Source organism: Bubalus bubalis, chromosome 21, assembly GCF_019923935.1.
Source record: "Bubalus bubalis isolate 160015118507 breed Murrah chromosome 21, NDDB_SH_1, whole genome shotgun sequence".
NCBI lineage: Eukaryota > Metazoa > Chordata > Mammalia > Artiodactyla > Bovidae > Bubalus > Bubalus bubalis.
This window is the reverse complement of record NC_059177.1, coordinates 49036288-49053679: the sequence shown is the minus strand read 5'-3', so window position 1 is coordinate 49053679 and position 17392 is coordinate 49036288. Positions and strand designations below refer to the sequence as shown.

General features: G+C 59.4%; 1 protein-coding gene across 4 annotated transcripts in view; it reads left to right on the top strand.

Moving 5' to 3' along the window:
* TEX264 (testis expressed 264, ER-phagy receptor) overlaps positions 1 to 16736 on the top strand; it is a 31168-nt gene extending 14432 nt beyond the window's left edge. For all 4 annotated transcript variants that reach the window (XM_044933906.2, XM_025272512.3, XM_006044998.4 and 1 more), the window contains 2 exons: positions 12663 to 12831; positions 16149 to 16736. In XM_044933906.2, the coding sequence (XP_044789841.1) occupies positions 12663 to 12831; positions 16149 to 16441 (462 nt within the window). In that variant the 3' untranslated portion in view covers positions 16442 to 16736. The remainder of the gene's footprint in view (positions 1 to 12662; positions 12832 to 16148) is intronic.
* Positions 16737 to 17392: the final 656 nt, after the last annotated feature.

Sequence of the window (17392 nt, the reverse complement as noted above, 5' to 3'; positions counted from 1 at the left end):
CTAGAAGAGCCCTTGGAGGGGGATGTTCTCAGCAGAGCAAGGATGAAGAACATGGGTTTGCTCTAAAGACAGTGGGAAGTCTGTACAGCGTTCATCCAGGTCCCAGGTTGTGGCTCATGGGGGCTGGGCGGAGGTGCTTAGAAGCTCTTACGAGTCCTGCCGTGCATGGTGGCAGCTTGGGCTGGGGCAGTGGCTGCGGAGATGCAGACAAGGGTGGAGATGTGCAGTCTGTTTTTGGAAGTAGAACTGTTGACTTTGTGGGTGGGTTGGATTGGAGGGAGGAGGAGTGGGAGAGTCACGCCACGGTCCCCTCTGGCCAGGGTGGGTGGGTGAGCGCGTAGGGTGCTCTCTGCTGACGTAAGAGAGTGGAGGGAGGAGGTGAGGGGCAACCAGCTCTGTGGGCTGTGTCGGGGGGTCTGCCTGGGGGACATCCCAGCCGGGGTGTGGGGTCTGCCGTGATGTGTGGAGTCTGGGGTTTGCAGAGGGCTGGGAACAGAGGGTGGATATGTTTGGCAACATGCGCCTATTGACAGCATTTGCCCCGGAGGACGGCCATGGCAGCAGAGGGTGTGCAGGGGGCAAGGCCAGCATGGCCGGGGTCGGGGAACAGGAGGACAGAGTTGACAGGAGTGTGACCCTGGCGGTTTGGGGAGAGCCTAGTGGCTTGTTGTTCTCCAAAGCACCTTGGGAAATGACACAGGGCCTTGGCGATGGACGGGGGTGCTCAGACACGTCCTGGTGAAGGGGGTGTGAGGGTCTGTGTCAGGGCTGGGGAACGAAAGGATGGGGCCCGGGGTCGCCAGTTGTGGCCGTGGTGGGCGGGGCGGGGGGAGAGGAGAAGCAGGAGGGCTGCTGTGGCGGGGAAGGGGCATGGGGAGGACGGAGGAGGGTCGCCTTTGTGTGCTGGAGGGTGCCAGCCAGAAGGGCACAGGGGCTGGGGGTGGGCTGGAGGCCTGGGGCAGGGTGAGGGGGCCTGGGGGAGCTGGCGGGTGGTGAGGGCAGGAAGGCAAGCATCAGTGCCCGAGGCCTACTCAGCGTTGGTCCCCAGGAGTGGCTGGTGTGCAGTGTCTCCGGTACTGTCTGCGTCGTCCTCAGATTCAAGGGCCAGTCTGGGGGAGCACCCCTGGGAAGAGACTTTCTGGGTTCCAGACCTCAGAACAGGACGTGTGGCATGTGGTGTGGTGGCGAGCCACTCAGCCACCAAAGCCTTTTCTTGGCTTCGGGGGTTTATTTTTAGGCACCTTTGTCCACATTTCCCGGCCCCTGACAGCTTCACAAGTTGCCTGGTTCTGACGTCACCTCTTTGATGAAAGCCCTTCCTCCCTACCACCGCCTCCCTGGGAGCCTGTCAGCTGTGCTCCTGGCTCGATTTTCCTGGGGCTGGGGCAGCAGCAAGGGGTGTACTATCCCCTCTCCTGCCTGGGATGCGGAAGCCACAGGTCCCGGGCAGTGCAAGGGGCTTCTCAGGGATGTCTGTGAGGCGTGCTGTGTGGGCTGGGCCACCAGCTGGGGGAGAGAGAGACACCGGGCTGCCCACAGCGGAGGCACGGCCCAGCTGCTCTGCTGGTTTCTGGGGGTGGGGTCACCTCTGCCCCCGTGTTCAGCCTGATCTTTCATCCTGGGCAACAAAGCCAGGTGAAAGACGAGGAAGGGGCAGGTTCTCTTGGTTGGTCTCCGCCTGCAGTGGCCAAGGGTTGGCCCTGTGACTCTCGGCCTGGGTGACTGCAGAGAATGTAAGGCTCGCTCTCACAGCTCTCCTCGTCCCCCTGACCCCCAGGGACCAGAGAAGAGAGGATGCTGAAAAGACTCTAGGCCCTTCCCACTCTCACAGCCCTGACAGCTGGCTGCCTTTACCTGTGTGTGTGTGTGTGTGTGTGTGTGTGTGTGCGCGCGCATGCGTGTCTATGTATACACATTACACATATGTGCACATGTCTTCTCTCCCCACCTGGCTGGCTTCTCTCTGGAGGAGGCTGGGTCTGCTGCGGAGTTGCTTCAAACACAGTGACAGCAGCTGGTCGGCTTTCTATTTCGGGGCGGGGGGGTGAGGGAAGCAGTAGCCAGAGGAGGCAGGCTCACCTGCTTCCCCAGAGGCTGGGGCAAGGGTGGAAGGTGTGCAATCTCAGAGCCTCAGATGTGGCGTGGAGAGCAGCTGCTGTCCTGGCGGCGGGAGATGTTTCTGAGCTGGGGACAGGATTGGTCCCGTGGAACAGCAAGGTCCTGGGGGTCTCTGTGAGGAACCCAGAGAGAAGCACTAGTTAGGCCTCTGGGGGGGTTCTGGAAGGACGGCTGGATCCCAGCCCTGTGGTCTGTGGGGAAGCCCCTGGCTCTCTGGCCAGGCTTTCCCAGCTTGGCAAGCTGTAGGAGCTAGACTCTGCCTTCCTCCATGGGAACCACTGGGGCCCCAGGTCAGGCACTCTGGAACAGCACGTGTGTGAGGGGTCCCTTGGTGGAAGACGCCTCAGCTCTGTCAGGCCACTCCTCTGCAGTCCAGAGAATTAGTAAGCCTCCAGGGCAGGAGGAGACCCTGCCCTGAGCCCAGAGGAGGCGTTCTCGGTCAGCTGAAGGAGGGGACTGAGCTCCCTTGAAATTCTAAGGCTACAGAAGAGGTGGTCCCTGAACGCCAGCCCAGAGCAGCAGACAAAGGTCTCAAAATTCACCTCCAGGTGGGACCAGTCTTAACGAGCGTCCAGGGAATGCTTGGGGCACATGAAATAGACCAGAGCAGAGCTGGAGGCCCAGGGTCCCTGTATGGGATGGTGTGTGAGGTCACTGAGACTTGGCTCCTGTCTTTCTGTGGCTGGCGAGGAGATCACTGGGAATGTTAAACTGGCCAGCAAAGCCCCCTGTGCCTGACTTCCTTCCAACAAGATGTATGATCTTTTCCACAAACCCCCTTCCCCAGGTCTCTGCTTTCCCTGAGTTTTCAAGAGAGGGTCCTTTTGAAGTCTGGACATCTCTTGAATTTAGGGAGACAGAGCACTGTCTGTGTGGAGGCTGCTTGGCTGGGAAATGCAGGCAGGCCCTGGAGGTCAGGTAGTGGCTCTTTCTGCATCAAATTGGAGAAGGGTGACAGGCAGAGCAGGATAGTTCCCCCAGTGGGGGAAGCTTGGTGGTAGAGTCCTGGGATAGCCGGGTTGACGGGGTTATCCTGCCCGGGACAGCTGTGAGCAGGAACCCCAGACCTCAGTTCTCAAACCATTCTGGGGTCAGGAGCCTCGGTGCTGTGCTCCGGTGCCCCCACGGCTGGCAGCCAGGGGTAGGGGCTGCACTCAGACCTTTACCTGCTTCAGCCGGGGTAGCTCTGCCTCTGGGTTTGACACATCAAATGACCTCCTGAGCTTTTGTTTGGAGGAGGATGTTTGAGACTTGCCTGGTTTGAAAACCTCCGTCTGCATCATTGGGCAGCTGCCTTCTCCGTCCCCGTCGACCACACGTCCGTCCTAGATCCTGAGGACGCTGCTGCAGTTGCTGTGTGAGTGGAGCGAGGAGGCGCCGGGGCTCATCCCTTGTGCAGGTGGGGGCCAGAAGGGTTCCCAGAAGAGGACTTTGTGGGGGAGCCGGAAGCTGGACCTGGAGGAAGCCCAGGGGAGGGTCAAGGTGGCGATCTCCCCACAAGGGCTGTGCTTGAACTCCAGGTGGTGGGTGAGAGGCTGGCAGTGCCCAGGGACGGCCAGCTGAAAACTGAGAAGTGGGGGCCTCCGTGGGGTGCCTGCAGAGGTGGTCAGCCTGTCGGACTGTGGGCAGGGAGGCAGCTCCCAGCAGCATGGTCAGAGTCTTGGTCCTGTCCAGTGGCTCCAGATGGCCTGTGTTTGTTCTCCCTCGACCTGTCCGGGTGACTTTGAGGGAGTCAGTGATGGGGGCGGTTTGAGTCCCCGCTGAGGCCAGAATGCCAATAGGGTGCAGGGTGCTCCTGGCGGCGGGAATCCAGGTGAGGAAACCCCCGTAGGATATGGCATTTAGGGTCCTCTCTTTCCCTGCCCATCACCTTTGCTGAGCTAATGTGGGAGGGTTTCCGAGCCTTATTTTCGGTAGGAAAAGCCCTCCTGGTATCTCGGCTCAGTCACTTACTCCAGTTACTCACTGAGCCCTCTTCTGTGCGGCGTTGTTTGGGCCATGGAGGAACCAGCTGGGAAGCAGGCGCAGGATCCTAGTCAAAGCCGGCGTCCCCATTGTTTTACCAGTGAGGACACTGAGGACAGGGGAGTGCAGGGTCCTCAAGGTCGGGGCTGAAGCAGTGGCCGAGTCTCCCCCGGACAGAGGATCGCTGATGGCTGCATGTCTTCTGTCACCCAATCTGTCCATGATTGGGGCTGGGCACCAGAGGCTGAGGAGTCGTCACAAACTTGGGTTGTGCTGGGAGTGGTCCCCAGAGTGGGCCTGGGATAGCAGTCCGGTGGCCTCACATCCACTCAGCCCTCTGTCGCCAGCCCTGGTGGGCAGAGTAAGGCGCCGAGGCTGTCAATTTAGGAGCCTGCTGGGGGAGCCAGAAGCAGGGGCTTGGGGAGCCAGAAGCAGGGGCGGGAAGAGCCTGGCTGCCCATTTGCCCAGCAGGGACTCGTTAAGGGAGACCTTGGCAGCTGTTCTGGGCACAGGAAGCAGCTGCTGCCGTGCTTCTTGGGGCCGTGTCCTCACCCTCAGTGAGGTGGCGACGTCTCCATTCCCAGGCTCCCTCCCTGGGGCTCCAGGGCCAGCTCGCCTCCCATGCTACTGCCATCTGCTCATTGGCCTGCCCCAGCTCAGTACTGCCAGGACAGGGGCTGAAGGGTAAGCCCCCAGGACGCTCTCCTCCCACCATCTCTCCCAGCCACAAGGCTTAGCCATGCCCCGGGGGCGTGGGGTGGGGACGGGAGAGGTGGGTTCACTGGGAAAGGCAAAGCAACCTTTGGGGGTAGAGGGTGGAATTTGGGCTGAGCTTTGAAGGATGGGTAGCGTTCTCTAGGTAGGAAGGCAGATCAGGCAGAGGCAGTGATGGGGCATGGCTTGTGTATCCACCGTGGCCGGGGTGCAGGGAAGGAGCAAGAATTTGGGCCCAAGAGATGAGGCTGGGTCCTGCAGGGTTTAGGGAGCCACGGATGGTATGTGAGCAGATGAGTGACAGCTTCCGGGCTGGCTTTGCAACAGGACTTGAGCACTGGGAGGAGAGGCAGAGTCAGAGGCTGCAGTTAGACTCTCAGTACCAGCAGTTCAGCAGAGAGCAGCAGTGACTCCATTCCCAGGTTCCCCCGAGCCAGGAGGAGACCTCCACCCCCACCCCCCACACACATGGGGGCTTGGCTTCCCTGTCATCCCTGGATGCTGAGATGTAGGGAAGCCCACGCAGGAGGCTGAGGCTCTCCCCTCTGCCCGGGCCCTGGAACCTGCTCCTCAGCGTCTCTGGCTTCACCCCTCCCCACTGCCCCACCCCAGGAATGAAAGCACAAAGCCAGCCTTTGCTGGGGCGGGCGTGGGAGCCACCGCTCTTGAAATACCAGCTCGGATATGGTAGCTTGGCAGCCCTGCAGGACCCTGGGGGCTGAGGCTTGTCTGGATGGTGCTGTGGGCTTGCGCCGTCAGCAGTCCCAGGAGAGCAGTCTTCCCCAGGCAGATGGGCTTTTCCCAGGGAAGAATTCTTCTACTCTTCTCCACAGAACTTGGGATTCCACGAACAAGGAAGGAGGACAGAGTCCAAGGAGGGAGGCCCCTCCACAGCAGAGCAGCTCTGCCTTTTAGTGGAGCCCTCAGACCAGGAGAAACTGCCTGTCTGGATTTGGAGACAGGAAACCTCAGGCTCCAGAAAGAGGGTCTTCCCTGAGAGGAGATGAGAAATTCAGGGCCTTCTCCTCCTCCCCTGATTCTCCCTCTCCCCCCACTTCTCTGTCCCCAGTGGCCCACCTGTCCTTCCCTCTGGCACTTGCTGATTGCTCTTGGCTCCCAGGTGCCTGACTTCATGGCTCCATCTGCACCAAGCAGCCTTCCCGCTGGTGGATAATCAATCAGCAACATTTTCATTGGCTCATAAGCCGAACAGGGCTCAAGGTCCTTGACTGCACAGATGCTGCAGACGGCGGCGGGATCTCGGAGCGGGGTGGGCTGTGGAGCCTGCCACGGCAGCAGTGTCGTCCAGGAGGCTGTGGCTCCCCTTCCAGATTGGAAAGGAGAGTGGTAGGATCCCGGGTCTGAACCCGCAAGCTGCCCTTGGGGGTCCTCACCCCCACAACTCCTCAGCCATCTGCTCCTGCTCCACAAGGGCCCAGAAGGCCAGAGCAGGGCCGAGCTGGGATTGAGTATTGGCCACGTGGACCCTGGGGAAAGGCTGGGCGTGGCTGTGGGTCAGGGCCTTCCCAATTGACCCAGGTATTAGGTGCGTAAGGGCCTGTGCCCCCATGCCTGCCTAGAGGGAACCACCCTCCTCGGCTTCTCCATACCCCAGCCACCCTAGTCTCCACCGCTGCTGAGGTCCCCCTCCTGGGCTGCCCAGGAAGCCAGGGCCTGGGTGTGTAGGGATATGAGCAGAGGTGTAAATTGCATGGCAAGCTGCCGGTTCTGAGGTGAAAATGAAAAGTTTTCAGGCAGTGGCGGCAGCAGGCACAGCAGGCTGGGGTGCCAGGCACAGCGCCCCACGCTCCCTCACACCTTCCCCTGTCTGCAGTCTTCCCCAGACTCCTGCCCCGTCCAGGCCTGGCTCCTCTGCCTTCCCCTGCCATTGGGGGCAGGGCGGGCCTTTCAGCCCTCGGTGAGACCTGACCCCAAGAGGGTCTTCATCTCTTGCTTCTGTTTTATCTTCTAACTAGCTGACGAGTGCAAAGACAAACGGGCTGTGCTTTTGTTAATATTGTGAGCTTAATGTTTGTGGTAGTTTCTCCATTGATTCTTCTTCAGTTTTTCAGGCACACAATTGTCCTATCTTTAAGTGGTAGGGGTTTTACTCATCTCTTCCAGTTCCTCACTTACTTTGAGATCATCTGTTTAGTCTCTTTCATTTTACAGTTGGGCAGATTGAGACCCAGACATCTTTGGTGGCTCAGCAATAAAGAATCCACCTGCAATTCGGGAGACAAGGGTTCGATCCTTGGGTTGGGAAGATCCCCTGAAGAAGGAACTGGCAACCCACTCCAGTATTCTTGCCTGGAGAATCCCATGGACAGAGGAGCCTGGTGGCCTTCAGTCCACGGGATCACAGAAGCTAAACAATAAAGACTGAGTCCGAGGGAGAACCCGCCCATTTGTCCATAGCCAGACCGAGGCTCTGGGCTCCTGCTCGGAGTGCTTTCTGCCACTTCGTGCCTGCTCTGGTCTCTTGCTCCCAGCAGCCCCACTTCATTCCTGTTCTCTTTGCCTCTCGTTTGCAGAGCTCTGAGCCCTCCTGCTCCAGGCCAGAGGGGGCTCACCAGCCCTTCTGATGGCTCCCCTGTCAGCACTTTAGGGTCTCCGGAGTGTCTCCTGCTGTCACCTTCTGCCCCAGACAGGTTTGGGTTCTGGGCCAGAGGTGGTCGGAAGGCCCACTGGGGGTGAGAGGGATCCAGGGAGAGAAGTTCCCGGGCAGAATAATAACAATGTGCCACGTTCCAGCCGCAGCCCCTGCTGCGCCTCCCCCATCGCTTTGCACAGACCGGATGCCTAAGGGGCCTCCAGGGTCTGAGCCCCCACTTGCAGGGACTGCTGTGTGCAGGCGGGTGCACGTCAGTGTCTGTGTAATTAAAAATGAGCATGCCTGACTTCACCCAGTGAAGAGATGCCGGCACCTCGGGTGGGATGCAACAGCTGTTTGCTGGCTGTGTGGCTGCTCAGCTGTCCAGACTGGCGTGGAGAGGCAAGTCGGACTGGGCTGCTCAGAGTGAACAGGAAGACCAGGGGCCTCTCACCCCAGTGAGACAGGAAGTAGAGGGCTGTGTTGGGGTGGAGGTGGATAGAGCAGCCCTTCTGCGTTTCTGGGCCTAGGGCTTCTCTAGGAGATGCATGACCCATGGCCATGCCCTTTTGGGGATCTGAGGCCACTTATCTCTGAGCAGACCCAGGCTCTGGGCATCCAGGTTTGGGACCCATCCCGTCTCCCCGGCTCCCGGCCTGACCTCTTCTGCATGCCACATGCTGCCCACCCTGAGCCCAGGCCAGGGCACAGGCTGACGGTCTGGGAGCAGAGCACCTAATGAGGGCAGTTTCAGTCCTCCTCTTCCTCCCCGCTCCCTCCCTCATTCAGTAAGAACCATCAGGGCGGCAGTGTGGGTCCTGGGGGAAGCCTTGGCCTGGCATGCCAGTCTAGATCTTTTGCAGGACGCCTGAGCTGCACCCACCCCGGGGATGTGGGCCCAGCCTGAGGTGAGGAGGGAGTGTGTGGAGTGTTCCCAAGGTGGCCGAGACAGTGGCCCCACAGTGACCTTTGCAGGCTGCTCCTTCCCTTGTCAGCCGGCTTCCCATGGGGGTGTGATGTTGGTGCAGGCATGGTGGGGGGAGTGCTGATGACATGTCTCCTGGAAATCCCTGCATTATGGGTGGTGTCCCGTCTCCCCTCTAGTTTCTGTTTGTGGAAGGCCCAGGTGGGAGGGAGGCCTTGGAGATGTGTCTGAGGGACTGGAATGCTAAATCATTCCCGGTGGCACCTTGGCATGAATAGTTGACTTCTTCCTGTTCAGATCAGATCAGATCAGTCGCTCAGTCGTGTCCAACTCTTTGCGACCCCATGAATCGCAGCACGCCAGGCCTCTCTGTCCATCACCAACTCCCGGAGTTCACTCAGACTCACGTCCATCGAGTCAGTGATGCCATCCAGCCATCTCATCCTCTGTCGTCCCCTTCTCCTCTTGCCCCCAATCCCTCCCAGCATCAGAGTCTTTTCCAATGAGTCAACTCTTCGCATGAGGTGGCCAAAGTACTGGAGTTGCAGCTTTAGCATCATTCCTTCCAAAGAAATCCCAGGGCTGATCTCCTTCAGAATGGACCGGTTGGATCTCCTTGCAGTCCAAGGGACTCTCAAGAGTCTTCTCCAACACCACAGTTCAAAAGCATCAATTCTTCAGCGCTCAGCCTTCCTCACAGTCCAACTCTCACATCCATACATGACCACTGGAAAAACCATAGCCTTGACTAGACAGACCTTTGTTGGCAAAGCAATGTTTCTGCTTTTCAATATGCTATCTAGGTGGGTCATAACTTTCCTTCTAAGGAGTAAGTGTCTTTTAATTTCATGGCTGCAGTCACCATCTGTAGTGATTTTGGAGCCCAGAAGAATAAAGTCTGACACTGTTTCCCCATCTATTTCCCATGAAGTGATGGGACCAGATGCCATGATCTTCGTTTTCTGAATGTTGAGCTTTAAGCCAACTTTTTTACTCTCCACTTTCACTTTCATCAAGAGGCTGTTTAGTTCCTCTTCACTTTCTGCCATAAGGGTGGTGTCATCTGCATATCTGAGGTTCATATTCTTCCTGTTAGGTGAGGAGAATTGTAGACACCTCAGTCTCTCCCACCTGGGAGCAAGGCGTTATGATCCCCTTGAGTCTGTGTGTGGCAGCGAGTTGCCCTGGGTAGTGGCCTCATCATGTGACCAGTGGCTTCAGTGGCCAGAGCAGGTTCCCCTGTCCTGGTGATGCTTTCTCAAGCCTCTGACTATCTGGGCTGTGGGAGGGGGAGTGCCTGGGGCTAGGAAGACTCCAGGCCCATCCAAGCCCCTCTCTCCAGCAGTACCAGCCCAGTGTGGCATTGGCCTGGTGTCCTTGGCAGTCAGTTCTCCAAGGGTTCCCTGGGGCTGGCTGAGGGAGAGACAGCTGGCCTTGCCTTCCTCCGATGATTTTCCAGTGTTCACCAGGTCATCACCATGCTGCTGGGCGATGCAGCAAGGACCTGAAAGCTGGCCCCTGGCTCTCCTCTTGTCCCGCAGAAGCTGTCCCTGTCTGCGCGGGAAAGGGCTTGTTCTCTCTGCCTGATCACTTAGGGACAGAGCATATGGCCAGTTCTGCCCCCACCCTCTATCCCTGACTCATTGTTGGTCAGTGGGCAAAGCATGGAAAGGGGTCTCAAGGAGAGGCTACTGAACAGTTACAAGCCCCTCCACCTGCTTCTGGGCCTGGGTTGGAAGTTTGTGCCTTTGCCTTCTTCCTGCCCCTTCTCTGCTCTGATCCTGAATTTTGACAGGATCCGGCATGTGTTAAAATAATTTAAGGCTGAGCTGTCAATGAGATTTTAATTAGCTCCATGCCTCTCTCCAGCAGGGAGGGCCAGGGTCCCCCCACCCCCAGGTGGCAGGGGTAGGAATGGGCTGGGTGCGGTATGAGGCTGCCCCTCCAGGGGCCTGGGGACAGGCTTGGGCAGCTGGCACTCTGTGTGGGATGCTGTGAGGAGGGAACGCTGGGCAGGGAAGGAAGGGCCGGCTAGCCCCAGGCCAGTTTTCTCTCCCTCCTCTGTCTCCCCTGTTCCTCTGTTCTCATGGATGGCTTTGAGATGAAGGCGACAGCAAGGATGGAGGATGCAGTTTCCATGGCAACAGGGCTGTCCACAGCCAGGCAACTTCAGAGCCGGGCTCTCCGGAGGAGGCAGATGCGCAGAACAGCCACAGCGCTGCCTCCCGCCTGCCAGTGAGGGGGCTGGCAGAGCAGGTGGCAAGGGTGGCTGCTTGGTGCTACCCACCCTGATGCCTAGTCTCAAGGAGGGGGCGGAAAGGGCACTGATCCCTCTTATCATCCCTGTCACTTGCAGAAGGAAAGCTCGGCAGGTGGCTTGAGTGTTTGCGAGGGCTGTCCCTAGAATTTCTGGGTGCCCACAGCCTCGGTTCCTGTAAGCATCCCCCAAAGCCAGCTGTCTCCAGCCTTGAGAGACGGACCTCCAAGTAGTCTGCTGCTCTGATGGCCACTTGGCAGCTTCCTTTTGGACCCTTTGAATGCCCAGAGCATGGCATGCTGGTGAAGGCTATCCCTGACTGGGTTTAGGGGGGCGCTTTTTTCCTTTAGCTCCCAGGGCATGACCTGGACCTCTCCAGGGAGCCTCCCTGACCCTGGCCTTGATGACGTGACCCAATACACTGAGGGGTTCAAGTTTGGCACATGCTCGCCCCCAAGTGCTGGCATTAGAGGGGCCCCAGAGCCTGGTAGCTCCTCATTCCTGATGCTGTGTTCTTGTTCATCCTCTTCCTGAAGACCAGGGCTGGGGTGGCTGTGTGGGTGGGTGGAAAAGCAGAGGCAGCCACCGGTGTGTTCGGAGATGGGAAGAGCTGGGGCCATGGACTTCTGAGATGACCCAGGTTAGCAAAACGATCAGATCCAAACTGTTAAAAATAATGACTTTCTTTCAGTGCTCTTGGACGCTTCAGGGCTAGGGTGGCCTACTCTGTTTGAGTGCAGAGAGACTTGGGCCGTAGGCCTTGTCTGGGTCTTCCACGGAGTCACAGGCTGAGCTCCAGCTAGACCTTGGGCCAGGACATCCACCCCCACATGGCCTCCAGCCAGTTGCTGAGGGCCCTGGCTGGATAAACCTTCCTTCCTTCTCTCTCCTGGGGGCTCATTTTTACCTGTTTCCCCTTGCTTCAATTGAGGGGGGTTCCTCAAGCCTAAGCTTGGCCAGGCAGGTGGACAAGTGGAGTCCTGGAGAGGCTTCTCCCCGCCAGGCAGTAAGTCTCTCATCACCGCTAAGTGGAAGGCTCATTTCAGAGCTCATGGTGAGAGCCAGGCGGGCGCTATAAATAGCTGTGTTGTGGAGGTTGGCGGGTGAGCAGGGGCAGGGCAGGGGCCTCGCGGTCGTCTTGGTGGTAATTGTGCTCTGTTGCAGGGAGGGGGGCAGCTGAGGAGCAGGATGCATGACCCCTGTTCTGGTTTGTCTGCCCGTGTCAGGGCAGCTCTCTTATGTGTCCATGCCACTTCCATATGCGCTGGGGGATGCGGAGCTCTGGGTTCTGTGTCCAGACAGGAGTGGACTGCCTGTCTCCACTTAGGGCCTATAAGCTGGTACTTCAGCCCACTGGGGTGTCGGGCAGTGTCCAGTGTTAGATCTGCTTGTCCTGTCTGTCCCTCCAGCCTAGGGTCTGCCACCTCCGCTGAAATTCTGGACCCAGGTCTGAGAAGCGGTGGGAACCAGCCATGTCCTGTAGTCTCAGAGGTTGGGATAGACCTAAACAGGCAGGGAGATGGGAGTAGGAGAGGGGTTTAGCTGGCCTGGAGCCCGTATCCAGGCTTTGTCAGTAACATGCCTGCAAGGGCAAGGACTAGAGGCCTGAGAGTCAGGCCCTGGCCTCCCCTAACATTGGCGGGTAAGACAGCCTTGTCCAGGGCAGAGAGGAGGTCAGGTCCAGGGATGGCAAGTCTGGCAGGTAAGACCTTGGCTTGGGTGCCTGGGGCCACAGATTTTGGGGTCCCTGTCCTAGGGAAGTTGGGGTGCTCAGCTTCAAGGCTCTGTGAGACAGTGCTTTCTGGAACAGCCTTTGGTACCAGGATTAGCAGTACCAGGCTCCTAGCAGGTCCAGCACTTGTCTAAGACTCCCAGGTCGTTAGAGCACTGCCCCCCGGGGTGTGGGCCCTGCCCACAGGATGCTGTGCGGGTGCCTCCCTCAGCAGAGATTTGGAACTTGGGGGAGATTGGGTCAGGAGGAGCCAGCCCCCCGGGAGGGAGGAAACGGTGAACGGTTTCTGGGGCCACCTGGGGACGCATGGGTCAGAGGCCCTGTAGGGTTCATTCTGCCTTTCGTGCTCTCCAACAAGGAGCGGAAGTTGTGTGCCCACCCACGGCTGGAGATCTACCAGCAAGACCAGATCTATTTCATGTGCCCCCTGGCACGGCAGGGAGACTTCTATGTGCCTGAGGTGAAGGAGACAGAGCGGAAGAGCCGGGGGCCTGCAGAGGCCAATGACGCCCTGGTGGATGGCACAGGTACAGGGTCGGGGATGAGGGTGGGGCCTCACCTGGAGCCCCCTCCTGGGCGTGTGGGCCTGGTGAAGGAGCCTCCTCCCTGGCTGTGTGGCACTGTCAGTGTCCAGACCTCGGCTTGGCAGAGGTGGAAGGGACCCACCTCCCCACATGCAGAGTTGCCTGTCCCTATTCACAGGGATCCATGGAGGCGTGGCTTCACACAGGTTACCCTGGCAATGCAGATAGAGATCCTGCCCCGGATTCCCTTCACCTTCAGATGCAGCCGGCGAACCCTTGGAAGCTCAGATCACAGACAGCTGGATGCTCATAGCGGGGTGGGGGGCATTTCTGAGGCTGCTCAGGAAAGGCATTGCTTGGGTCAGGCTCATTAGAAGTGAGATTGACGCTGGAGGTGGAAGGTAAGGAGGGGAACACGGTGTCCCTTTGGTCTGGGCCCTGACCAGAGCCAGCTGCTTTCTCCCTTTCACAGAGGAGCCAGAGAGCATGCAGAGGGAGACAGGAGACAAGCACCCGCCCCTTCCATCACAGCCAGCCTCCCTAACCCAGGTCCAGGCACCAAGTTGCTTGTGTGCTCTCAGCCTACCCTTGGGCTGTCCCCAGGAGGCCAGGGGGCCTGCTGGTAACATCCCAAGTGGTCTAGAGGGTCTCAGCCTTGGCCATGCTGGAGGAGCCCTGTGGGAATCTGGCAGTCCGTGACCTGTGGGAGTGGCACAGGACCAGGGAGTGACTGCCTTCTTTACCTCCTGCTCTAGGAGGCTCCCTCTGTCCATCCAGTCTTCAACAGCCAAGGTCACCCTGAGAGACATGTGTTGGCGGGAGCGGGGGGTGGGTATCAGGAGGCTGTCTTCACTCCCTAGGGGCCATGTCCAACACAGTTAACTTCATCTGCCACTTAATTACCTCCGTGGGGCACTGCTCCCACCCGCCTGGTAGCGCCTGGCAGACACTCTTCAGCACCCCTACTGTGGGCCCAGGACGTGGCACAAGGTCAGCAGACCCTGGCAGTCCCCAGGGCAGGAAGGGGAGCACCCTGACCTTGCTTCAACCTCCCTCTGCTGCCCGCACCCGTGTCCTTGGCCCACCCACCCAGCTCCCCTTCCAAACACTACCTGCCAGGGGTGTTGAAGGACTACTTGGCACCAGCTCCAGCTGGCTGCAGCCTTGCTCCCACGCCCCCAGCTTCTTGGCCTGTCCTCCCTACCAGCCTGCCCGCCCACTCCCTGGAGTTGGGGGCCAGAGGGTCTGCCCACCTCTGACAGGGTCTGCCCTGGCACCTGGGGTGGACTCCGGGTGTCCGCCTGCCAGGTGCATGCCACTTGAGCTGTGGTGTGTGGTGGGCGCCTGGCTGCCCAAGACTTGGCCTGTCTCTTTCTGCCTCCCTGCTGTGGCCCCCACTTGGGCTCAGAGGTGAAAAGGGTGATTAACTGCTTTCTGCCTGTTATTACATTGATGTATTATTTAGCTCCAGAGAGGCGATGAATATTTGATCTCCTTGCACTGGCTGTGGGCAGTGGAGGAGAGAGGGACTAGGGTGAGGTGGCAGCTTCATTCTCTGCCTCAGCAGCCTTGGGGGTTTGGGTGCTACCCTGCCTGGTCTGGCCTGTCCTGCCCAGAGACACAGGCCCAGGACTCGGACTTGGTCCTGCACAGACCCTGATGGAGCTGGAGGGCTGTCCCTTCCCTGCCTTGCACTCCTTAGTCAGGATGTCCACATGTGCCCGGGGGCTGTTCTCCCCTGGCAGGCTGGCCTGAAGGGGCAGCCCTGGGCTCCTCCTCTGATCACCCATAGCCAAGGGGCTGGGAGAGGGAGGAGGCAGGCAGCTGGCAAGCAGGCGGGTCCCCACACCTGGGTCCCTAGAGAGCCATTGGCTGTGTGGGCAGGTTAACAATGGGGCCAGGGAGAAATTATCCCTCTCTTGCTCCGTTCAGGCCTGCAGCCTCTGGGGCACAGTCATCATTTAAGGAGAGAAAGAGGGACTGCTGTCCTTCCCCAGGGTCAGAGAGAACCACCCACAGCTCAGGGAGCTGTCCTGGCTCACTCTTGAATGCCTCCACCCTGGGAGCCAGGACTGAGGCCTTAGCAAGACAAGGGCCCTGGGCCAGCAACCTGGCCCTTGCAGGGCTCACTTCACCCCTGCAGTAGGGCCCAAAGTCATCTGGGGGCCAAGGAGGCTTAGGAAGCAGACCCCCTACACATACCCACCCTGAGCCCCAGCTGAGGCTCAGTGAAAGTTCCAGGCCAAGTCCAAATGCCAAGCAGTCCCCAGCTGCGCCGGGCTTGGGGCTCCATCACCATGGAGACAGGATCTGTGGAAGCTGGCCCACCCCTCACCTTCTGTGATGTTTGACTGCTGCCCGCTCCCTCTCCCACCAGAAGAGAGGCATGTCCACCCTCTGTCGGTCTGAATTCCTACACACAGTGGGCCTGAGCTCTCTGCCTCTCCTGCCGCCCCCAGCCGTTGTTGGTGCCTCTGGTCTGAGGAGATGAATTGAGAGGCTACTCCAGAAGAGGGCAGATGACCTGGCCCCGAGGGTGTATTGGGGATGGGAGGAGCAGGCTTGGATGGATCTCAGGGCTCCCCAGCAGGTAGCAGAGTGCTCCCGTGGTCCCCTTCTCCTGCTATGGGGCTCAGGAGCCACTAGAAGTTGGGGATGGGTAAGGCCTCCTCTGGGGTGACCCAGGCATAAAGGAAGAAAGTCCTTAAAATGCTTCATCCCCACACCCTCCTCCCCTGTAATTGGTTGTTGAGAATTTCTCAGGACTTCTCCATCAAACTCCTCCCTTAGCGTCCTCCTCAAGTTGGGGCTCAGTGCGGGCCAGAGGCAGGGACATGGCTGCCCCTAGGGGAGCCCTGCGTGTGGGGAGCGGCACAGGAGAGCAGGCCTCCTGGTCCCTTCCCCTGTCCTCAGGCCTTCTGGGCCGCGTTCTGGCCTTGGACAAACCCTTCTCCAAGCCTGAAATGGGAAGTGGAGGAGGGGACTCTACTGGAGTCTTTGTTCTACCCTCAGCTCCTTAGGTCAGGGCTGAAGGGTCCTTAATGGGCTGTTGGGGGCTCAGGGGGCAGCAGGCTGACCTCCTCCCCCTGCCCCCCTCCCCCACCCAGCCCCTCTTCTCTGGCTCTGCCCTGTCAGTGGACCCCCAGGCAGGGCAGAGGGCAGAGGGCAGCGGGAACGAGCCTCCTGAGCCTGGGGCAGCTTTATTATTCATGAGCACACTGTAGGCTGAGTTGCTGTTGCTGGTCGGAGAGCCTCAGTCCTCTCCCTGGAGGAGGGGGTGGGGGTCCCAGCTAACCTGAGCCCCCCTCTTCCCCCTCCAGGTGCTGACACAATGAGCGACACAAGTTCTGTAAGCCTGGAGCTGGGTCCTGGCAGCCGGGACACTTCAGCGGCCACACTGTCCCCCGGGTTGAGCAGCCGTGCCTGGGACGAGGGTGACACCCGCAGCGAGCACAGCTACAGCGAGTCGGGTGCCAGCGGCTCATCTTTCGAGGAGCTTGACTTGGAGAGCGAGGGAGCCCTGGGGGAGCCAAGGTTCAGCCCTGAGACTGAGCCCCTGGGGGCTCCCAAGTGGCCTCGGGAGCCCAGTACCCCGGAGAAGGGCGAGGAGTAACCGCAGCCTGCACCTCCTGTGGCGCCGCTGCTAAGGAACTGAGCGTCTCTGCAGTCCTCCCTTCCTCCACCTCCCGGCCTCAGGCCGGGGCCAGGGCTCTCACGCAGCCCTGACTTCTTCCGCCCCAGGCCTCTGGCCAAGCCTTCTCACTGTCCTCTCGGCCCCTAGAGCCAGGGGACCCAGGACTGTTATCTGCACCCAGCCCCTGGGGCTGCCACCCCTGTTACATCTCTTTTTTCAGATTCACGTTGAGCTTCCAGGACCCAGAATAAAAAAAATGATTTTCTTGGTTTCACCTGGATTTGTGCTGTGCGTTTGTTTGTTCCCCCTGTGCAGATAGGCCCGGAGTGGGCAGGAGCACCCCCGGCCTGAGAAGAGGAAGGTGCCCTGGTGCCCTGGTGCCCTGGGCTGGGCTGGGGTGGGGGAATTGGAGGCCCTTTGCCCCTGCTGTGTAGCTCTCCTTGACAGCTGCTCCTCCATTGCAGCAGCCCCAGGGCCTCCCCCAGGCTTCAGGAGAGCAGGCCAGGCGGGACAAGGGGCATGAAAGCTGAACCTCGGGTGCCCTCTGGGGCTCAAGAGTGGGGAGTTCGCCACCCGCCTTTGCCTGCCACAGAGGGCGCCTTTGTGTCCATAGCTCAGGTGCTGACCCTGGTATCTGCCCAGCCGGTGAGGGCATCCCTGCCAGTGCCTGTGTACCTGCGTGTGTGCAGGCAAACACACACGTGCTTTTGGTTTTTTATGTGTAACCGCAGATGGGTCAGGTGACAGTGGTCCCGGGCGTGGCTGTCTTTGTGTGGATGGCGGAGTGACTCTGTGCACGTGCTGCTGTGCGCAGTCTCTAAGTGTAGTTGTGTTACAGGGGTGAGAACCTGGCTGTCTGGAACCATCACTCTAGGGGCTTGTCCGTATACAGCTGTGTGTGTACAGCTGTATGTGTATGGGGGTGTGTTC